A 24,425-nucleotide genomic window follows, 5' to 3' on the forward strand; every position below is an offset into this window, starting at 1 on the left:
TGACGGAAGGGATGTTGCGTTGCTGACTAGCTTCATTGGCCGAGGGTGCTACAACCTTAAGGGACGTTTGGTAGTTAGTCCAGGCTTGAAAATGCATGGTGGTTAAGTGTCTATGCATGCAACTAGTATTTAGACTTTTCAGATTCTGACCTCTGCTTAAGCTAGTTGAACATTTTTGACAGATGACTTTGCGCTGATCAGTTGGATGTTGTTTAAAAAAATGCCAGACTGCACTCTTCCTAGACTCGGATCCCTTTTCAGGGATTGCAGACTGAGCTTTAACCGGATGGCCACGCTGTCCTCCAACAGGTTTTGGCTTTGACACGCGTTTTGGGCCAGATACGGGCCCGGCAGATGGAACCTGTTGCGATGTTGATGCCTGCTGCGGCCCCTCCTCCACCTCCGCTTCTGAACTACTGCCGCCTGCACCCTGTTCCCCCAATGGCTGCCAATCGGGGTCAATAACTGGGTCATCTATTACCTCCTCTTCGAGCTCGTGTGCAACTTCGTCTGTGTCACTGTGTCGGTCGGTGGTATAGCGTTCGTGGCGGGGCAACATAGTCTCATCAGGGTCTGATTGTGGATCTGTACCCTGAGAGGGCAATGTGGTGGTCTGAGTCAAAGGAGCAGCATAGTACTCTGGCTGTGGCTGTGCATCAGTGCACTCCATGTCAGAATATACTTGTAATGGGCATGGCCTGTTAAATGTTTCACTTTCTAAGCCAGGGACGGTATGTGTAAAGAGCTCCATGGAGTGACCCGTTGTGTCGCCTGCTGCATCCTTCTCTCTTGTTGTAGTTTTTGCTGAGGAGGACAAGGAAGCGACTTGTCCCTGACCGTGAACATCCACAAGCGACGCGCTGCTTTTACATTTACCAGTTTCGGAAGAGGAGGCAAAAGAGCTAGAGGCTGAGTCTGCAATGTAAGCCAAAACTTGCTGTTGCTGCTCCGCCTTTAAAAGCGGTTTTCCTACTCCCAGAAAAGAGAGCGTTCGAGGCCTTGTGTAGCCTGACGACGAAACTGGCTCCACAGCTCCAGACTTAGGTGGAATATTTTTATCCCCACGACCACCTGATGCTCCACTACCACTACCATCATTACCAGCTGACAATGAACGCCCACGACGACCTCTTGCACCAGACTTCCTCATTGTTTTAAAATCTTAACCAAAGTAACTTTATTTGTTGCTGTCAAACAACTTACACGGTGAGCTATAACTTCAGTATGATTTCAATATCCCTTAACAGGTTGGTGAGACCACAAGGAAAATCAGGCACAATGTTACACACTCTGTTTTCTGTGGCACAAAATCACAGAGATGACACACACGCAGGACTGTCACTCAAGCACTAATGTCAATATTAATCTCCCACCTAATTTATTTTTTTTTTTTTTCAGGGAGACTTTAGAAACCAAATAATATTAAAAAAACCAAAAAAATAAATAGGCTTTCTATGGCCCACTGAATGAGAGAGAGGTGGCACACCCAGGAGTCAAGACTGGCACACAAGCTGAAAGGGCAATATTACTCTCCCACTGTTTTTTTATGTATTTTTTGTTTTTTAATGGAGACTTTAGAAACCAAATAATATTAAAAAAAAAACAAACAAAAAAAGGCTTTCTATGCCCCACAATTAGAGAGAGAGAGGTGGCACACCCAGGAGTCAAGACTGGCGCACAAGCTGAAAGGGCAATATTACTCTCCCACTGTTTTTTATGTATTTTTTGTTTTTTAAGGGAGACTTTAGAAACCCAATAATATTAAAAAAAAAAAAAAAAAAAAAGGCTTTCTATGGCCCACTGAATGAGAGAGAGAGGTGGCACACCCAGGAGTCAAGACTGGCACACAAGCTGAAAGGGCAATATTACTCTCCCACTGTTTTTTTTATGTATTTTTTGTTTTTTAAGGGAGACTTTAGAAACCCAATAATATTTAAAAAAAAAAAAAAAAAAAGGCTTTCTATGGCCCACTGAATGAGAGAGAGAGGTGGCACACCCAGGAGTCAAGACTGGCACACAAGCTGAAAGGGCAATATTACTCTCCCACTGTTTTTTTATGTATTTTTTGTTTTTTAAGGGAGACTTTAGAAACCCAATAATATTAAAAAAAAAAAAAAAAAAAAGGCTTTCTATGGCCCACTGAATGAGAGAGAGGTGGCACACCCAGGAGTCAAGACTGGCGCACAAGCTGAAAGGGCAATATTACTCTCCCACTGTTTTTTTACGTTTTTTTTTTATTATTTTCAGGGAGACTTTAGAAACCAAATAATATTAAAAAAACCAAAAAAATAAATAGCCTTTCTATGGCCCACTGAATGAGAGAGAGAGGTGGCACACCCAGGAGTCAAGACTGGCACACAAGCTGAAAGGGCAATATTACTCTCCCACTGTTTTTTTATGTATTTTTTGTTTTTTAAGGGAGACTTTAGAAACCCAATAATATTTAAAAAAAAAAAAAAAAAAAGGCTTTCTATGGCCCACTGAATGAGAGAGATAGGTGGCACACCCAGGAGTCAAGACTGGCACACAAGCTGAAAGGGCAATATTACTCTCCCACTGTTTTTTTATGTATTTTTTGTTTTTTAAGGGAGACTTTAGAAACCCAATAATATTTAAAAAAAAAAAAAGGCTTTCTATGGCCCACTGAATGAGAGAGAGAGGTGGCACACCCAGGAGTCAAGACTGGCACACAAGCTGAAAGGGCAATATTACTCTCCCACTGTTTTTTTATGTATTTTTTGTTTTTTAAGGGAGACTTTAGAAACCCAATAATATTTAAAAAAAAAAAAAAAAAAAAAGGCTTTCTATGGCCCACTGAATGAGAGAGAGAGGTGGCACACCCAGGAGTCAAGACTGGCACACAAGCTGAAAGGGCAATATTACTCTCCCACTGTTTTTTTATGTTTTTTTTTTTTTCAGGGAGACTTTAGAAACCAAATAATATTAAAAAAACCAAAAAAATAAATAGCCTTTCTATGGCCCACTGAATGAGAGAGAGAGGTGGCACACCCAGGAGTCAAGACTGGCACACAAGCTGAAAGGGCAATATTACTCTCCCACTGTTTTTTTATGTATTTTTTGTTTTTTAAGGGAGACTTTAGAAACCCAATAATATTTGAAAAAAAAAAAAAAAAAGGCTTTCTATGGCCCACTGAATGAGAGAGAGAGGTGGCACACCCAGGAGTCAAGACTGGCACACAAGCTGAAAGGGCAATATTACTCTCCCACTGTTTTTTTATGTATTTTTTGTTTTTTAAGGGAGACTTTAGAAACCCAATAATATTTAAAAAAAAAAAAAAAAAAAGGCTTTCTATGGCCCACTGAATGAGAGAGAGAGGTGGCACACCCAGGAGTCAAGACTGGCGCACAAGCTGAAAGGGCAATATTACTCTCCCACTGTTTTTTTATGTATTTTTTGTTTTTTAAGGGAGACTTTAGAAACCCAATAATATTAAAAAAACCAAAAAAATAAATAGCCTTTCTATGGCCCACTGAATGAGAGAGAGAGGTGGCACACCCAGGAGTCAAGACTGGCACACAAGCTGAAAGGGCAATATTACTCTCCCACTGTTTTTTTATGTATTTTTTGTTTTTTAAGGGAGACTTTAGAAACCCAATAATATTTGAAAAAAAAAAAAAAAAGGCTTTCTATGGCCCACTGAATGAGAGAGAGAGGTGGCACACCCAGGAGTCAAGACTGGCACACAAGCTGAAAGGGCAATATTACTCTCCCACTGTTTTTTTATGTATTTTTTGTTTTTTAAGGGAGACTTTAGAAACCCAATAATATTTAAAAAAAAAAAAAAAAAAAGGCTTTCTATGGCCCAGTGAATGAGAGAGAGAGGTGGCACACCCAGGAGTCAAGACTGGCGCACAAGCTGAAAGGGCAATATTACTCTCCCACTGTTTTTTTATGTATTTTTTGTTTTTTAAGGGAGACTTTAGAAACCCAATAATATTAAAAAAACCAAAAAAATAAATAGCCTTTCTATGGCCCACTGAATGAGAGAGAGAGGTGGCACACCCAGGAGTCAAGACTGGCACACAAGCTGAAAGGGCAATATTACTGTCCCACTGTTTTTTTATGTATTTTTTTTTTTTTAAGGGAGACTTTAGAAACCCAATAATATTTAAAAAAAAAAAAAAAAAAAAAGGCTTTCTATGCCCCACAATTAGAGAGAGAGAGGTGGCACACCCAGGAGTCAAGACTGGCGCACAAGCTGAAAGGGCAATATTACTCTCCCACTGTTTTTTTATGTATTTTTTGTTTTTTAAGGGAGACTTTAGAAACCCAATAATATTTAAAAAAAAAAAAAAAAAGGCTTTCTATGGCCCACTGAATGAGAGAGAGAGGTGGCACACCCAGGAGTCAAGACTGGCACACAAGCTGAAAGGGCAATATTACTCTCCCACTGTTTTTTTTATGTATTTTTTGTTTTTTAAGGGAGACTTTAGAAACCAAATAATATTAAAAAAAAAAAACAAAAAAAAAAAAGGCTTTCTATGCCCCACAATTAGAGAGAGAGAGGTGGCACACCCAGGAGTCAAGACTGGCGCACAAGCTGAAAGGGCAATATTACTCTCCCACTGTTTTTTTAAGTTTTTTTATTTTCAGGGAGACTTTAGAAACCAAATAATATTAAAAAAACCAAAAAAATAAATAGCCTTTCTATGGCCCACTGAATGAGAGAGAGAGGTGGCACACCCAGGAGTCAAGACTGGCACACAAGCTGAAAGGGCAATATTAGGCCGGAGACACACTGGTGCGAGATACGGCCGAGTCTCGCTGGTTAAAAGCAAGCTGTGGCACCGGCACTCCGGAGCGGAGCGTGCGGCTCCATGTATTGCTATGCAGCTGCACGCTCCGCTCCGGAATGCCGGTGCCACAGCTTGCTTTTAACCAGCGAGACTCGGCCGTATCTCGCACCAGTGTGTCTCCGGCCTTACTCTCCCACTGTTTTTTTATGTATTTTTTGTTTTTTAAGGGAGACTTTAGAAACCCAATAATATTTAAAAAAAAAAAAAAAAAGGCTTTCTATGGCCCACTGAATGAGAGAGAGAGGTGGCACACCCAGGAGTCAAGACTGGCACACAAGCTGAAAGGGCAATATTACTCTCCCACTGTTTTTTTATGTTTTTTTTTTTTTCAGGGAGACTTTAGAAACCAAATAATATTAAAAAAACCAAAAAAATAAATAGCCTTTCTATGGCCCACTGAATGAGAGAGAGAGGTGGCACACCCAGGAGTCAAGACTGGCACACAAGCTGAAAGGGCAATATTACTCTCCCACTGTTTTTTTATGTTTTTTTTTTTTTCAGGGAGACTTTAGAAACCAAATAATATTAAAAAAAACAAAAAAATAAATAGCCTTTCTATGGCCCACTGAATGAGAGAGAGAGGTGGCACACCCAGGAGTCCAAACTGGCACACAAGCTGAAAGGGCAATATTACTCTCCCACTGTTTTTTTATGTTTTTTTTTTTTTTTAAGGGAGACTTTAGAAACCAAATAATATTAAAAAACAAAACAAAAAAAAAAAGGCTTTCTATGCCCCACAATTAGAGAGAGAGAGGTGGCACACCCAGGAGTCAAGACTGGCGCACAAGCTGAAAGGGCAATATTACTCTCCCACTGTTGTTTTATGTATTTTTTTTTTTTTAAGGGAGACTTTAGAAACCAAATAATATTAAAAAACAAAACAAAAAAAAAAAGGCTTTCTATGCCCCACAATTAGAGAGAGAGAGGTGGCACACCCAGGAGTCAAGACTGGCGCACAAGCTGAAAGGGCAATATTACTCTCCCACTGTTTTTTTATGTATTTTTTGTTTTTTAAGGGAGACTTTAGAAACCCAATAATATTTAAAAAAAAAAAAAAAAAGGCTTTCTATGGCCCACTGAATGAGAGAGAGAGGTGGCACACCCAGGAGTCAAGACTGGCACACAAGCTGAAAGGGCAATATTACTCTCCCACTGTTTTTTTATGTATTTTTTGTTTTTTAAGGGAGACTTTAGAAACCAAATAATATTAAAAAAAAAAACAAAAAAAAAAAAGGCTTTCTATGCCCCACAATTAGAGAGAGAGAGGTGGCACACCCAGGAGTCAAGACTGGCGCACAAGCTGAAAGGGCAATATTACTCTCCCACTGTTTTTTTAAGTTTTTTTTTTTTTATTTTCAGGGAGACTTTAGAAACCAAATAATATTAAAAAAACCAAAAAAATAAATAGCCTTTCTATGGCCCACTGAATGAGAGAGAGAGGTGGCACACCCAGGAGTCAAGACTGGCACACAAGCTGAAAGGGCAATATTACTCTCCCACTGTTTTTTTATGTATTTTTTGTTTTTTAAGGGAGACTTTAGAAACCCAATAATATTAAAAAAAAAAAAAAAAAAAAGGCTTTCTATGGCCCACTGAATGAGAGAGAGAGGTGGCACACCCAGGAGTCAAGACTGGCACACAAGCTGAAAGGGCAATATTACTCTCCCACTGTTTTTTTATGTTTTTTTTTTTTTCAGGGAGACTTTAGAAACCAAATAATATTAAAAAAACCAAAAAAATAAATAGCCTTTCTATGGCCCACTGAATGAGAGAGAGAGGTGGCACACCCAGGAGTCCAAACTGGCACACAAGCTGAAAGGGCAATATTACTCTCCCACTGTTTTTTTATGTTTTTTTTTTTTTCAGGGAGACTTTAGAAACCAAATAATATTAAAAAAAACAAAAAAATAAATAGCCTTTCTATGGCCCACTGAATGAGAGAGAGAGGTGGCACACCCAGGAGTCAAGACTGGCACACAAGCTGAAAGGGCAATATTACTGTCCCACTGTTTTTTTATGTATTTTTTGTTTTTTAAGGGAGACTTTAGAAACCAAATAATATTTAAAAAAAAACAAAAAAAAAAAGGCTTTCTATGCCCCACAATTAGAGAGAGAGAGGTGGCACACCCAGGAGTCAAGACTGGCGCACAAGCTGAAAGGGCAATATTACTCTCCCACTGTTTTTTTATGTATTTTTTGTTTTTTAAGGGAGACTTTAGAAACCCAATAATATTAAAAAAAAAAAAAAGGCTTTCTATGGCCCACTGAATGAGAGAGAGAGGTGGCACACCCAGGAGTCAAGACTGGCACACAAGCTGAAAGGGCAATATTACTCTCCCACTGTTTTTTTATGTATTTTTTGTTTTTTAAGGGAGACTTTAGAAACCCAATAATATTTAAAAAAAAAAAAAAAAAAGGCTTTCTATGGCCCACTGAATGAGAGAGAGAGGTGGCACACCCAGGAGTCAAGACTGGCACACAAGCTGAAAGGGCAATATTACTCTCCCACTGTTTTTTATGTATTTTTTGTTTTTTAAGGGAGACTTTAGAAACCCAATAATATTTAAAAAAAAAAAAAAAAAAAGGCTTTCTATGGCCCACAAATAGAGAGAGAGGTGGCACACCCAGGAGTCAAGACTGGCACACAAGCTGAAAGGGCAATATTACTCTCCCACTGTTTTTTTATTTATTTATTTTTTTTTCAGGGAGACTTTAGAAACCAAATAATAAGAAAAAAAATAAATAAATAAATAGGCTTTCTATAGCCCACTGAATAAGAGATAGCACACACAGCAGTGGCACACAAGCCCTGACTGAGGCCAATATTTTTCTACCACTGATTGATGTAGTGTTTTTGTGTTGAGGTAGAATTTAGAACACAAATCACGGAAAAAATAAATAGGCTTTCTATGGCCCACTCAGTGAGAGATGGCACACACAGGGATGGCACTGTAGCAGAAATGCCAATCTTAATCTCCCACAAAAAAAAAAAAACAGGGACTGTCCTACAATTACTATCTCCCTGCAGTAATCTAAGCCAGGTATGGCAGGCAGCAATAGGAGTGGACTGATGCACAAATTAAATAAAAAGTGTGGACAAACAAAAAAGATAGCTGTGCAGAAAGGAACAAGAGGATTTTTGCTTTGAAAAAAGCAGTTGGTTTCCACAGTGGCGTACACACAGCAATACAGCTATCACGGAGCCTTCTAGGGCAGCCCAATGAGCTACAGCGCTGAGGAAAAAAAAAAAAAATAGCTTCCACTGTTCCTGCACACCGAAGGTGGTGTTGGACAGTGGAAATCGCTACAGCACAAGCGGTTTGGTGGTTAGTGGACCCTGCCTAACGCTCTCCCTGCTTCTGACGAAGCGGCAGCAACCTCTCCCTAAGCTCAGATCAGCAGCAGTAAGATGGCGGTCGGCGGGAACGCCCCTTTATAGCCCCTGTGACGCCGCAGACAGCAAGCCAATCACTGCAATGCCCTTCTCTAAGATGGTGGGGACCAGGATCTATGTCATCACGCTGCCCACACTCTGCGTTCACCTTCATTGGCTGAGAAATGGCGCTTTTCGCGTCATTGAAACGCGACTTTGGCGCGAAAGTCGCGTACCGCATGGCCGACAAGCACAGGGGTCGGATCGGGTTTCATGAGACGCCGACTTAGCCAAAAGTCGGCGACTTTTGAAAATGATCGACCAGTTTCACTCAACCCTACTCATCAGTACTGAGGTTCCTTTATTGTCTGCAGTCTAGTAATGATTGATAACAAATCCGAGCATCTCCTTACCATTGTAAAATACATAATGAGAGCTTTAGGTTTATGAGATACAGATATATGGGCCTGACTTGACATTACAACTGATTGTGGTTCTGGTGACGTAACATGGACTGATGATGGTACTGGTGTTGTATTTATTGATGGTGGTTCTCGTGATATATTTCATGTACTGATTATGTTTCTGGTGGTGTATTCATACACTGATGAAGGTTCTAGTGGTGCATTAATGTACTGATGGTGGTTTTGGTGCTGTATTCGTGTACTGGTGGTATTCTAGTGACCTATTTATTTACTGATGATGGTTTTGGTACCGTATTTATGTACTATTGATGGCTTCGGTGTTCTGTTTATGTACTGATGATGATTTGGTTTCGTATTTATGTACCGATGATGGTTCTGGTGGTGAATACATCACCAGAACAACCATCACTACATTAATACGCTAAAGAATCTCCATCCGTACATGAATACAGCACCTGAACCACTATCTGTACAAAAGTATGGCCCCAGAACCACCATCTGTACAAGCGTATGGCACCAGAACCACCATCAGTTTTGTTGCAAACTTTATTTATCACAAGACAGATGTAAAAACCATCAGAACTACCCCTTTATCTATAATGAGGTTTGTTTAGTTTCCATTAGGATATCCACCAAATGCTGGACACCTAAACTGAAACCAAATGGCCCCCATTATCGTTAAGCTATATTACTTTCCTTAGGTGTGACACTTAAAATATAGGACATCAGGGATGAAGGTCGCTACTTGTGCTTTGTATTGTATAAATGGTCTGCAAACAATGAACGACTCTACTGGATATCTAACTTTGAAATTACACTCCCTGTTGAGCCTCACCCCTAAAATACACCACTTTTTTTTACTTTTGATGGTATTTTGGGGTGAAAAGGGTAACAATTCTAGTAGAAGTGATCGTCAGACTGGGAGAAGAGGGCGTTAAGTGATCTGTTACCTTAGTCTCCGACCTATTCCTTTACTTGGGGGTTGAGGTTTCATCGGGAGTGGGAGAACCACTGGCTTCATCTGCCTAGGGCACCAAAATACCTTGTTCCGTCCCTACCCCCACCAATCTCACACTGATTACTTATTCTATGGATCACCTATGAATACATCATCAATATTGTATGGCCAGACATCCTCTTTAACCCCTTAGTGACAGAGCCAATTTGGTACTTAATGACCGAGCCAATTTTTACAATTCTGACCAGTGTCACTTTATGAGGTTATAACTCTGGAACGCTTTATCGGATCCCGCTGATTCTGAGACTGTTTTTTCGTGACATGTTGTACTTCAAGTTAGTGGTAACATTTCTTCGATATTACTTGCGATTATTTATGAAAAAAATGGAAATATGGCGAAAATTTTTAAAATTTTGCAATTTTCAAATTTGTATTTTTATGCCCTTAAATCAGAGAGATATGTCACAAAAAATAGTTAATAAATAACATTTCTCACATGTCTACTTTACATCAGCACAATTTTGGAAACAATTTTTTTTTTTGTTAGGGAGTTATAAGGGTTAAAAGTTGACCAGCAATTTCTCATTTTTACAACACCATGTTTTTTTTAGGGACCACATCACCTTTGAAGTGATTTTGAGGGGTCTATATGATAGAAAATAACCAAGTGTGACACCATTCTAAAAACTGCACCCCTCAAGCTGCTCAAAACCACATTCAAGAAGTTTATTAACCCTTTACGTACTTCACAGGAACTAAAACAATGTGGAAGAAAAAAATGAACATTTTACTTTTTTTTGCAAACATTTTACTTCAGAACCATTTTTTTTAATTTTCACAAGTGTAAAAACAGAAATTTAACCACAAATTTTGTTGTGCAATTTTTCCTGAGTACACCGATACCCCATATGTGGAGGTAAACCACTGTTTGGGCGCACCGCAGAGCTTGGAAGTGAAGGAGCACCGTTTGACTGTTTCAATGCAGAATTGGCTGGAATTGAGATCGGACGCCATGTCGCGTTTGGAGAGCCCCTAATGTGCCTAAACAGTGGAAACCGCCCACAAGTGACACCATTTTGGAAACTAGACCCCCCAAGGAACTTATCTAGATGTGTGGTGAGCACTTTGAACCCCCAAGTGCTTCACAGAAGTTTATAACGTAGAGCCGTGAAAATAAAAAATCGCATTTGTTTTCACAAAAATGATTTTTTCGCCCACAAATTCTTATTTTCACAAGGGTAACAGGAGAAATTAGACCACAAAAGTTGTTGTGCAATTTCTCCTGAGTACGTTGATACCCCATATGTGGAGGTAAACCACTGTTTGGGCGCACCGCAGAGCTTGGAATTGAAGGAGCACCGTTTGACTTTTTCAATGCAGAATTGGCTGGAATTGAGATCGGATGCCATGTCGCGTTTGGAGAGTCCCTGATGTGCCTAAACAGTGGAAACCCCCCACAAGTGATACCATTTTGGAAACTAGACCCCTTAAGGAACTTATCTAGATGTGTGGTGAGCACTTTGAACCCCCAAGTGCTTCACAGAAGTTTATAACGTAGAGCCGTGAAAATAAAAAATCTCATTTTTTCTACAAAAATGATCTTTTTGCCCCCAAATTTTTATTTTCACAAGGGTAACAGGAGAAATTAGACCACAAAAGTTGTTGTGCAATTTCTCCTGAGTACGTCGATACCCCATATATGGGGGTAAACCACTGTTTGGGCGCACCGCAGAGCTTGGAAGAGAAGGAGTGTCGTTTTACTTTTTCAATGTAGAATTGGCTGGAATTGAGATCGGACGCCATGTCACGTTTGGAGAGCCGCTGATGTGCCTAAACAGTAGAGACCCCCCACATATGACACCATTTTGGAAACTAGACCCCTTAAGGAACTTATCTAGATGTGTGGTGAGCACTTTAAACCCCCAGGTGCTTCACAGAAGTTTATAACGTAGAGCCGTGAAAATAAAAAAATCGCATTTTTTCTACAAAAATGATCTTTTTGCCTCCAAATTTTTATTTTACCAAGGGTAACAGGAGAAAATGGACCCCAGAAGCTGTTGTACAATTTGTCTTGAGTACACCGACACCCTATATGTGGAGGTAAACCACTGTTTGGGCGCATGGCTGAGCTCGGAAGCAAAGGAGCGCCATTTGACTTTTCAATGCAAAATTGACTGGAATTGAGATCGGACGCCATGTCGCGTTTGGAGAGCCCCTGATGTGCCTAAACAGCAGAAACCCCCCAAAAGTGACCCCATTTTGGAAACTAGACCCCCCATGGAACTTATCTAGATGTGTAGTGAGAACTTTGAATGCCCAAGTGCATCACAGAAGTTTATAATGCAGAGTCGTGAAAATAAAAAATATATATTTTTTAACAATAAAGATTTTTTAGCCCCCAAGTTTTTATTTTCACAAGGGTAACAAGAGAAATTGGACCCCAAAAGTTGTTGTCCAATTTGTCCTGAGTATGCTGGTACCCCATATGTGGGGGTAAACCACTGTTTGGGTGCACGGCAGAGCTCGGAAGGGAAGGAGCGCCATTTTGGAATGCAGACTTTGATAGAATTGTCTGCGGGCGTTATGTTGCGTTTGCAGACCCCTAATGTACCTAAACAGTAGAAACCCCCACAAGTGACCAAATTTTGGAAACTAGACCCCCTAAGGAACTTATCTAGATATGTGGTGAGAACTTTGAAAGCTCAAGTGCTTCACAGAAATTTATAATGCAGAGTAGTGAAAATAAAATAATATATTTTTTTCCAACAAAAAAGATTTTTAGCCCCCAAGTTTTTATTTTCACAAGGGTAACAGGAGAAATTGGACCCCAAAAGTTGTTGTCCAATTTATCCCGAGTACGCTGATGCCCCATATGTGGGGGTAAACCACTGTTTGGGCGCACGGCAGAGCTCAGAAGGGAGGGAGTACCATTTGACTTTTTTAGCGCAAAATTGGCTGTCGTGTTTGGAGACCCCCTGATGTACCTAAACAGTGGAAACCCCCCAATTCTAACTCCAACCCTAACCCCAACACAGCCCTAACCCTAATCTCAACCCGATCCATAATCCTAATCACAACCCTAACGATAATCACAACCCTAACCCCAAAACAGCCCTAATCTCAACCCTAACCATAACCCTAATCAAAACCCTAAATCCAACACACCCCTAACCCTAATCCCAACCCTAACCCTAATCCCAACCCTAATCCCAAACGTAACACTAATCCCAACCCTAATCCAAACGCTAACCCTAATCCCAACTCTAACCCTAACCCTAACTCTAACCCTAACCCTAACTCTAACCCTAACTCTAACCCTAACCCTAATTTTAGCCCCAACTTGTCTTCTCCTGCCGGCCGGCAGATGGCAGCAGATGGCGGGCGCACTGCGCATGCGCCCGCCATGATGAAAAAGCCGGCTGGCAGGAGAAGACAGAAGAGGACCCAGGGACCCCGGGTGAGTATGTTAGGGTCCCCGAATCCCCCTATTTCTCTGTCCTCTGATGTGCGATCACATCAGAGGACAGAGAAATAACTGATCGCTTTTTTTTTTTTCTTTTTTTTGCGGTCGCCGGTAAACTGTTAATTACCGGCGATCGCAAAGCAGGGGTCGGTGCAAACCGACCCCGATCATGTTCTTTGGGGTCTCGGCTACCCCCGGCAGCCGAGACCCCAAAGAACATCCGGGTGCCGGGCGGCGGGCGCACTGCGCGTGCGCCCGCCATTTTTTCCCGGAAAAAAGATGGCGGCGCCCATGGGGAGACACGAGGAGCACCGGGGGAGGTAGGTAAGTATTGGGGGGCTATTGGGGGCCATCGGGGACCACATTTCTCTGTCCTCCGATGTGCGATCACATCGGAGGACAGAGAAATTAAACGGCAAATCGCGTTTTTTTTTTTTTTGTTGCGACCGCCGGTAAACGGTTAATTACCGGCGATCGCAACTCGGGGGTCGGTAAAAACCCCCCGAATCATGTTCTCTGGGGTCTCGGCTACCCTCGGCAACCGAGACCCCAGAGAAAATCCGACTCTGGGGGGCGCTATTCACTTTTTCCACAGCGCCGTTAATTAACGGCGCTGTGGATTAAGTACCCTTAGCGGCCGCCGTTAAAAGGCGTATCGGCGGTCGTTAAGGGGTTAAGATACTCAAGGTGTACTTTAAAGAGCAGGTTTAGATTCTGAAACAATCAACAGTACATTGGTATTTCCAGGGAAAGCTGCAAAATGCTGTAAATGATTCCTGGGAAATGTAGTACTACACGATAACCATTCAAATGAAAGGGCATTCATGTAATACATAGCTATGCCAAGTCCCTAGCTATTACTCTATCCTCTGTTTAATATACAGTTGTGTGAAAAAGTGTTTGCCCCCTTCCTGATTTCCTATTCTTTTGCATGTTTGTCACACTTAAATGTTTCAGATCACCAAACAAATTTAAATATTAGACAAAGTTAACACACGTAAACACAAAAAGTAGTTTTTAAATGAAGGTTTTTATTATTAAGTGAAAAAGAATAACTGGTTGGGCCACCCTTGGCAGCAACAACTGCAATCAACCGTTTGTGAGAACTGGCAAATGAGTCTATTACAACGCTCTGGAGGAATACTTACCCACTCATCTTTGCAGAATTGCTGTAACTCAGTCATATTGTAGGGTTTCCGAGCGTGAACTGCCTTTTAAAGGTCATGCCACAGCATCTCATTCGGATTAAGGTCAAGGCCACTTCAAACTCTTAATTTTGTTTTTCTTAAGCCATTGAGAGGTGGACTTGCTGGTGTGTTTTGGATCATTACCTTGCTGTATAACCCAAGTGTGCTTCAGCTTGAGGTCACGTACAGATGGACGGACATTCCCCTTCAGGATTTTTTGGTAGACAGCAGAATTCATGGTTCCATTTACCACAGCAAGTCTTCCAGGTCCCAAAGCAGCAAAACAGCCCGAGACCACCACACTACCACCACCATATTTGACTGTTGGTATGATGTTCCTTTTCTGAAATGCTGTGTTACATCTATGCCACATGTAATGGGACATACACTTTCCAAAAAGTTCAACTTTTGTGTTGTCAGTCCATAGAGTATTCTCCCAAAAGTCATGGGGATCATCAAGATGTTTTCTGGCAAAACTGAGACGAGCCTTTATGTTCTTATTAAAACCGTTGGAAAAGAGAGAGAGTGGGCACTCACCATCTGCTAATATTCAGTCTTTATTATGACCACATGTCAATAGCAGGAACAGCAGGGAGAAACGTGATGTTACAAGACGACGGCCGTTTCGCGCTGCCGCGCTTCCACGGGTCTTGATGCAGGTAGTAAGTGGGAGGACTCCATATAGCGGAAATCCCAGCTCGGTTACCACCCCTTTACCTGCATCAGCACAATACCTACTGATCCAATTAAAACATAAAATTGTTAAAAACAAAACTGAGAATGAGTGCATATATCAAAAAGGATTGTTCAATATGAAATCATGGAACAAACAACACTTTATGCTTGCGAAACAATCCTATTAATTACAAATATACGGACATATCCAGTCTCTCATTTAACCCCATGGGTCCCGTGGCATTAACCTTCATGATCCACCTCCCCTCTCTCCTTAAGAGTAGTTTATTATGGTCCCCTCCTCGTTCGGGTAAAGCCACCCGTTCTAAACCAGCAAATCTTAAAACTGATGCATCTCCTCCATGGTGTAAACATATATGCGATATTAAACGGGGAACGCCCCTTCCAGTGCTGATCGAATTAAAATGCTCTCTGAATCTGACAAACAGTGGTCTAATAGTCTTCCCAATATAATAAAACCCACAAGGGCAGAACAACGCATATACCGTATGCGTAGTCCTGCAAGAGATGAATTGTCTCACTTTATGGGTAACTGGACCTATTTTTATTAGTTTATCGATCAGATGGTATCCGCAAAAATTGCAGTGGCCACACTTATAGTTACCCTGAGGTGTTCCTGCTATTGACATGTGGTCATAATAAAGACTGAATATTAGCAGATGGTGAGTGCCCACTCTCTCTCTTTTCCAACGGTTTTGGTAACTCTATGGACTTTATTTCTTGTGGTGGCACCCGATTCTTGCATATGGCGTATACGCTGGCTACCTGACACACAGGTGTATGGCGGTATTCACTAGCAGTTGGTGCGGCAATCTGATTTCTTTTTTGTTGGACTTTATGTTCTTATTGCTCAGCAGTGCGCTCAGTAGTGCTTTTCATTTTGGAACTCTGTCATGCAGGCCATTTTTGCTCAGTTTTTGTTATGGTGGAGTCATGAACACTGACCTTAACTGAGGCAAGTGAGGCCTACAGTTCGCTGGATGCTGTTGTGTGGTCTTTTGTGACCTCTTGGATGAGTCGTTGCTGTGCTCTTGGGGTAATTTTGGTTGGCTGGCCACGCCTTGGAAGGTTTACCACTGTTCTTGGTTTTTGCCATTTGTGGATAATGGTCCTCACTGTGGTTCGCTGGAGTCCCAAAGCTTTAGAAATGGCTTTATAACCTTGTCCAAACTGATAGATCTCAATTACTTTGTTTCTCATTTGTTCCAGAATGTCTTTGGATCGCAGCATGATGTGTAGCTTTTAAGGATCTGTTGGTCTTCTTCACTTTGTCTGGCAGGTCCTATTTAAGTCATTTCTTGATTGAGGACAGGTATAGCAGTAATCAGGCCTGGGTATGGCTAGGGAACTTGAACTCAGCTTACCAAAGATGTGATAAACCACAGTTAATTTGTGTTTTAAGATCTGGAGGGGCAATCACTTTTTCACACAGGACTCTGTAGGTTTGGGTTTCTTTTTCCCTTACTAATAAAGACCTTCATGTAAAAACTACATTTTGTGTTTACTTGTGTTATCTTTGTCTAATATTTAAATTGGTTTGGTGATCTGAAACATTTAAGTGTGACAAACATGCAAACGAATAGGAAATCAGGAAGGGGGCAGATTTCCACAATACTGTACCTTAATAGAGAACAGTTCCTTAGCTTTTAATTCATAATAATCAAAAGCATTGTTATGTTATAATATAGGGATTTTAGTGTTACTCACCGTAAAATGCTTTTCTCCGAGACGCTCATTGGGGGACACAGGACTGTGGGTGTATGCTGCTGCCAATAGGAGGCTGACACTAAGTGATACAAAAAAAGTTAGCTCCTCCCCTGCAGCATATACCTTCCTGATGGCTCTCAGCTAACCAGTTCGGTGCAAAAGCAGTAGGAGATCAATAACAACATAAAGTATAGCATTATATATAAGAGTATAGCAGAAGCTAATAACTAGGTGGGAGCTGTGTCCCCCAATGAGCGTCTCGGAGGAAAGGATTTTACGGTGAGTAACACAAAAATTCCTATTTCTCCTTCTCCTCATTGGGGGACACAGGACTTTGGGATGTCCTAATGCAGTCCCTGGGTGGGAAATTTACTCACCGGAATAATATCTAGGCATCTGCCACCTATAGGTGCGCTACCGCTGCCTGAAGAACCCTTCTACCCAGACTTGCATCCGCAGAAGTCTGAGCATGGACACTATAGTGTTTGGAAAAAGTATGCAAATTAGACCAGGTTGCTGCATTGCAAACCTGTTCTGCCGAAGCCTGGTGCCGAAGCGCCCAGGAAGCCCCCATTGCCCGAGTGAAGTGTGCTCTGATCCCGGCCGGAACGACCATGCCCTTGACACGGTAGGCTTCCTGAATAGCCGATCGAATCCACCTGGCTATGGTCAATCTTGATGCAGTGAATCCCTTCCTGCGACCCTCAGGGAGGACGAACAACGCATCCATCTGCCGAAAAGGTACTGTCCGTGAAATGTACCTTCTGAGCGCTCTCACTAGGTCTAGCGTATGGAGAGCTTTTTCCACACGGTGTGTTGGTGCTGGGCAAAAAGAAGGTAAAACAATGTCCTCGTTAATGTGGAATGAGGAAACCACCTTGGGTAAAAAAAAGGGTGCTGGTTTGAGCACCACCTTATCCTGATGGAACCGTAAATACAAAGCCCGGCAGGACAAAGCCGCCAGTTCCGAGACCCGCCTAATGGAAGTTATGGCCACCAAGAACACGACTTTCCAGGAAAGGTAGGATAAAGAGACATCCTGAAGAGGTTCGAAAGGAATTGCCTGCAAGGCACTTAAGACCAGGTTAAGGTCCCAAGCATCCAGGGGGGCTTTGTAAGGCGGCACCATGTGAACGACTCCCTGTAAGAAAGTCTTCACCTGTAGATTGGTATTGGTATATTTGTCTCCTTAGGGTACTTGGTGCAAGTCCTGAATCCAGATCGGCTTGGAGAAAAGCTAGAATGTTAGGGATAGAGAAACGCAGTGGTGGAAGCTCGCGCTTTCTGCACCATGAAAGGAAAAACCTTCCAGGCGTGATGATAAATACGTGCTGAGACGGTTTTCCGGGCGCTAATCATGGTAGCGGCTACCTTTTGGAAAAACCCGGCCTGCCTCAGAATCCAAGATTCAATGGCCAGGCCGTCAAACACAGGGCCCCTAAGTCCTGGTGGAAGATCGGGCCCTGAGACAGTAGATCGGGGCGCTCTGGAAGCTGCCAAGGAACTTCGGCGAGCAGCTGCACTAGGTCTGTGTACCATGACCGACGAGGCCAATCTGGGGCGACCATGATTGCTGGGACTCCTTCGGTCTTGACCTTCCTGACTACCTTCGGGAGCAATGCCAGAGGGGGAAACTGGTTCCAAGGTAGTACTAACGCGTCCATGGCAATCAACTGTGGATCTCGATACTGGGCGACAAACCTGGGTACTTTGGCATTCATCCCGGAAGCCATCAGATCCACGTCCGGGGTTCCCCAGCGCTGGCATATTTGCTGAAAACCTTCGGGATGTAGAGACCACTCCCCGGACGCAAGGCCCTGACGACTGAGAAAATCCGCAGCCCAGTTTTCCTCGCCCAGGATGTGGACTGCCGAAATCACAGAGTGATTCTTCTCGGCCCAGTAGAGGACCTGATTTTACCTCGTGCATGGCCGCCCTGCTGCAGGTACCCCCTTGGTGATTTATGTATGCCACCGCTGTGGCATTGTCCGATTGAATCCGGACTGGGCGGCCTGCCAGAAGCTGATGAAAATGCTGCAGCGCCAGCCCAACCGCCCAAATCTCCAAAAGATTAATCGGGAGGGTTGATTCCTGCGAGGACCAGCGTCCCTGGGCTGTGTGGTGGCAAAACACTGCTCCCCAGCGGAGAAGACTGGCATCTGTCGTGACTACCAGCCAATGTGTTGGGGGAAACACCTTCCCCTGTCATACAGAAAGGCTCGTTGACCACCATGCGACAGCCTGCCTGACCTGGGGAGACAGACGGCACTTGAGGTTGAGAGAACACGGATTTTTGTCCCAAACTGCTAACAGTGCATGTTGGAAAGGACGAAGATGGAGTTGCGCAAATGGCACTGCTTCTATTGCTGCTACCATCCTTCCCAAGACCCTCATGCAAAAACGGATTGTATGGTAGCCCGGTCGGCGCAAAACCCTCACCTCCTGCAGGAGGGTCAGGACCTTGTCCCGAGGCAGAATTGTCAACCCTTGTGAGGTGTCGAAGATCATCCCTAAAACAGAGATTTTTCCAGATGGTACAAGGGACGATTTCTTTAGATTCACCAGCCACCCTAGGCGAGAAAGAGTATCCAGAGTAATGTTGACACTTTCCTCGCAGGCCTGACAAGATGGCCCCTTGATAAGGAGGTCGTCTAGATATGGCAAGACGAGTACGCCCCGGAAATGCAGGATGAACACCACTGCTGCCATGACCTTAGTGAATACTCTGGGTGCGGTGGCCAGCCCAAAGGTAAGGCTGTGAACTGAAAATGTAAGCTGCCTGCGGCAAAACGTAGAAATTTTTGATGCGAAGGACATATAGGAATGTGAAGATAGGCATCTTGAATATCGATTGAAGCTAAGAATTCTCCCTTCTCCATTGCCGCAATGACCGACCGGAGAGACTCCATTCGAAAGTGATGAATGTTGACGAACCTGTTTAAACATTTCAGGTCCAAAATGGGCCTTACAGTTCGGTCTTTTTTGGGAACTATAAACAGGTTGGAATAAAACCCCTGAAATCTCTCCTCCTTTGGAACTGGAGTGATGACCCCATGGAGTCGAAGGGATTCTACAATTTCGAACAGGGCTTGTACTCGGGATTCTGAACTGGGAAGTCGGGAGGGAAAGAACCGGCATGGTGGGGGACTGACAAACTCTTTCTTGTACCCTGAGGACACTAGTTCTCTTACCCACCTGTCGTGAACCACCGTGAGCCAAGACTGATGAAACAAGAGTAGACGGCCGCCTACTCTGTCGGTGGCGATCGGAGACTGCCTCCAGTCATTTGGCTGAAAACCTATGGGACCTAGATCCCCTTGATCTTGGCAGCTGTGACCGCATTCTTCCCAACAGGTTGGCCCTGTATGAGATCTGATGATCTTTGTCCTGATTAGGTTAACCTGGGCCAACCAGGTTTGACATTGTGGTCCACCTGGTATTACGAAAGGACCTGGACCATGCCTGGAATTGGCGACGATAAGGCTGTTTAATCATTTGCTGTGGGAAAAAATTGCTTTTCCCTCCTGTGGTATCAGAGATGAGCTGATCCAATTTTTTCCCCAAATATGCGACCACCTTGATATGGGAGAGTTGTAAGGGATTTTTTCGAGGTAGAATCAGCCCGCCATGTTCTCAACCAAAGGGCCCTTTTAATGGCAATTGCGTTAGCGGCCGCCAATGCCGCACAGTTCGCAGCATCTAAAGACGCATTGATCAGGTAGCTCCCAGCAAGAGCTATCTGATTCAACATTTCTGTCAAATCTGCTGGTGGATCCCTCTCCTTAGTCAAAGATTCTGACCAAGAAATCATGGCCTTAGCTACCCAAGTCACCGCAAAAGAGGGCGAGAGGGCTGAACCTGAAGCCTCAAAAACTGAACGAGCCAAACTTTCTGTGAGCCGATCAGTTGGATCCCTAAGAGAGGAACCGTTGGGAAGGGATAACAGTGTGTTAGAGGCCTAATGAGAAACCGGTGGATCTACCGAAGGGGATTCTGCCCACTTCTTACGCAACTCAGGAGTGAACGGGTATCTGGCATTTAGGGCTTTTTGTCCAGAGAAACGCCTGTCTGGACGCTCCCTGTGACGTTGGACCAAGTCCTCACACTCAGGACGAGTGGAGAACACCCTAAGAGGGTGCTTTACCCTCTTAAACGATACCTTATGACCCGAGGCCAAGGCGGATTTGTCCTTTACTCCCAGGGTTTGGTTGACGGCCTCAATTAGACTGTCTACTGACTCCTAGTAATCAGGTGACTCTAAATTGAGGGACCCTTCGGAATCGTAGTCCGAACCGAGTTCACTACTCTCTGGTGGAGAGGGTGAGCAAGAAGCGGAACTCCAGGATGCAGAAGCACCTGATGGACCGGGAGACGCTGTGTGGATTTGTTTCCCCCATGTCTGCCTAGTGCGAGCACGGCCCCTGCAGGCTGAAGGTTCCTGCGAGTCGGAGGACCTCTCGAAAGCAGATGAACCGCTGTCCCTGGCCCCCGCCGGGGTCTGAAGGGACTCAATCGCTTTTGTTAGGGATGCCACAGATTGCGACAAGGACGTGACCCATTCCGGGGGAGAAACTACAGTTTCTGCCTGAGTCGCAGAGGGGGGTCCTGAGAGCGTTCGGAATCGCAGGCCTCACAGAGAGGATAACTCTGGGCACGCGGAAAAGCGGATCGACAGGCTACACATGCGGTGTATAAAACCGTGTGAGACTTGGTTCTTCTAGACATGGTGCCCCGCAAATGCTATAATCAGAGCTAAATAGAGAAGATGCAGAAAAAAAAACAGAAGTTGCGGCTGTCAGGCAGGGGAGAGTAGCACTTACCCCAGTCCTGTGTCGTCCCCGTCCGACTCGTGGATCCTGTCACAGGGCGACGAGTCAGCGCTGATCTTTTTATAAAGAGCACTCTATTGGTGGGTGGTACCTCCGGAAATGACGGCATTGCAGCCTATAGGAGGCCGAAGCCAGGGCCTAAATTACTTCCCCAGCGTTCGGCGAGGATGAGGGGCGAACCCGCCGGAAGATGACGCGGCCAGAAGGGGCGGGGCTTCCGCCCAGGGACTAGATTAGCCGGCTCCCGTGCGAACCGGAAGTTAACGGCGGGATATCCGGCGTGGCACAGCAAGCAGCCGAAAAAGACTGCGGAGCCGCCGACAGCAGAAAGAACGTGGCGCTGCCAGGACAGAAAGGCAGCGGTGCCTGCTGCGCTCCAGACGCCCTCTATGATACGCGATGTCACAGGAGCCCCCCGGCCCCCCACAAACGAGGATCTTAAGGTTAGAGGGGGGCTATATAAAGGACGGTGCAGGCACCCTAACTCCATCTTCCCTTCAGGGGATGAGGAGAGGGACCGTCCGCCACCTTCCATCACCGCTGTCCAAGCATTGGTGATGCAGTGGGGGCTACACGGACTGCACATATTCACCTGTACAGCCTAGGGTTTCGTTACCTTAGGGTGGTCAGGGCTAAGTCCGGCAAATGATCCCACGTTGCAGGAAAGGATACGTGGAGACGACACTCCACGTGCTCGCCCGCTCATGGTTTGGGGAGATCGGACCCCTTCAAAAGGGTCCGTCGCCCGTCTCGCTTCCAAGGTGAAGAGGAAAAAATATGGGAGGTCTGGAAAGACCTGTGCCTCCTTCAGACACTAAGCATGAACTGGTTAGCTGAGAGCCAGCAGGAAGGTATATGCTGCAGGGGAGGAGCTAACTTTTTTTGTATCACTAAGTGTCAGCCTCCTATTGGCAGCAGCATACACCCACAATCCTGTGTCCCCCAATGAGGCGAAGGAGAAAGTGGGAATCTGGAAAGTGGCTCATGATCTTGCCAAATTTCGAAAGATATGTCTTCACAGAAAAGCCTACTTTAGGTTTTCATATCACTAAGTATTACTGCAAATAAAGAGTGACAGAACATGCAAGTGAGGTTAAATACACATTCGCAAGTAGTGGTCTGAGTGCATAATGCGATGCATGGACAGGCCAAGGCTCTCCTGACCAGAATTTGGCAACATTATATATGCCTATGAGGCATTTCAGTTCGGGTTAGCAGACCAGTGCCTGCTCCATTAATTACAGACCATGATGTACAATGTGTGATTGTAGCCTGAAGTGAAGAAGTAAATATGGTAAATCTGGAAAAACTGCTCCAGCAGAGGTATTATTCATCTTATAAGGTGTCAAACCTAAGGAAGTAGCAATTCAGATTTCTCCAGAAATACGCACAGACTTTACAGGATACTTGAGGAATACTTACAGGCAAACTTTCATCTGTCTCTTCCACAGTAGGCAGGTGAGGTGCACCAAACTTCTCTGTGAGCTCTGCTATAGTTTTGTGGGTAGGCTCCTCTGAAGCTTTCCTCTGAAATAAAATAAGATAAGATTTAAAAATTGCATATATAACGTATGTTCTTACTATCAAAAGGATTGTCTGGGCTTTCTGTATAATTTGTGCGTGTACCTAAAATGCAGAATGCTGACAGTTTGTAATATACTCCCTGTCAGCATTCTGCATGGTGTCCTAGGCTATGTGCACACGTTCAGGAATTTTTGCGTTTTTTTCGCTATAAAAATGCGATAAAACCCTGAAAAAAAACGCATACATTAAGCATCCTATTATTGAATGCATTCCGCATTTTTTGTGCACATGCTGCGTTTTTTTCCGCGCCGGAATCACATTCCGGAAAAAAACGCAGAATGTTCATTCTTTGTGCGGAATCGCAGGGATTCCGCACACATAGGAATGCATTGATCCGCTTACTTTCCGCATGTGACTATGCCCACCATGCGGGAAGTAAGCGCATCATGTGCGGTTGGTACCCAGGGTGGAGGAGAGCAGACTCTCTCTTCCAGGCCCTGGGAACCATATAATTGTTAAAAAAAAGGATTAAAATAAAAAATCGTGATATTCTCACCTTCGTCCCCGGCAGTCTTCCCGCTCCTCGCAATGCTCGCGTTCCCAGTAATGCTTTGCGGCAATGACCTGTGATGACGTGCGGTCTCGCAAGACTGCTACGTCATCTGGGGTCATTGCCGTTAGGCATTACTGGGAACGCGAGCATTGCGAGGAGCGGGAAGACTGCCGGGGACCAAGGTGAGAATATCACAATTTTTTATTTTTTTTATTATTTTTAACATTAGATCATTTTACTATTCATGCTGCATAGGCAGCATCAATAGTAAAAAGTTGGTCACACTTGTCAAACACTATGTTTCACAAGTGTGACCAACCTGTCAATCAGTTTTCCAAGCTAATTATGCTTGTAAAACACTAGTGTTTAGCGGGAAAACGCATGCCAATTCCGTATGCGTTTTTCCTGTGGCAGGGAGTTCCAGAATTGCCGCGGAAATTTCCACGGTAATTACGGACGTGTGCACTTAGCCTTAGGCCATGTGCACACGTTGCGGATTAGCCTCTGGAATTTTTTGTGCAGATCCTGCATCTTTTGGCAAAAAACGTAGGTGCGGATTTGATGCGTTTTTTATGCGGATTTTGTGCGGATTTCTTGCATTTTTACCCTTGCGGATATCTGTAATGGAATGGGTACAAAATGCTGCAGATCCGCACAAAAGAAGTGACATGCTACTTCTTTTAATCCACAGTGTTTCGGCGCAGAATTTTGCGCACCATTAGCACAGCATTTTTTTTTTTCATTGATTTACATTGTACTGTAAATCACTTGCGGATCTGCAGCGTTTCTGCACAGTAAAAAACGCTGCGGATCCGCAGGAAATCCGCAATGTGTGCACATAGCCTTAGTCTGGTGAGCAGCTGTCTCCTGATTCTGGAGGAGCTGCTCACTC

The 24,425-nt window shown here is 43.9% G+C and overlaps 1 protein-coding gene across 1 annotated transcript in view; it reads right to left on the reverse strand.

The window, feature by feature from the left end:
- Positions 1-24,425, reverse strand: part of LOC143770099 (DPY30 domain-containing protein 1-like) — an 89,874-nt gene that overhangs the window by 26,134 nt on the left and 39,315 nt on the right. The window contains exon 4 of the mRNA XM_077259361.1: positions 22,879-22,983. Coding sequence (XP_077115476.1) covers positions 22,879-22,983 — 105 coding nt within the window. The remainder of the gene's footprint in view (positions 1-22,878; positions 22,984-24,425) is intronic.

This window comes from Ranitomeya variabilis, chromosome 4 (genome assembly GCF_051348905.1).
Source record: "Ranitomeya variabilis isolate aRanVar5 chromosome 4, aRanVar5.hap1, whole genome shotgun sequence".
Classification (NCBI taxonomy): domain Eukaryota; kingdom Metazoa; phylum Chordata; class Amphibia; order Anura; family Dendrobatidae; genus Ranitomeya; species Ranitomeya variabilis.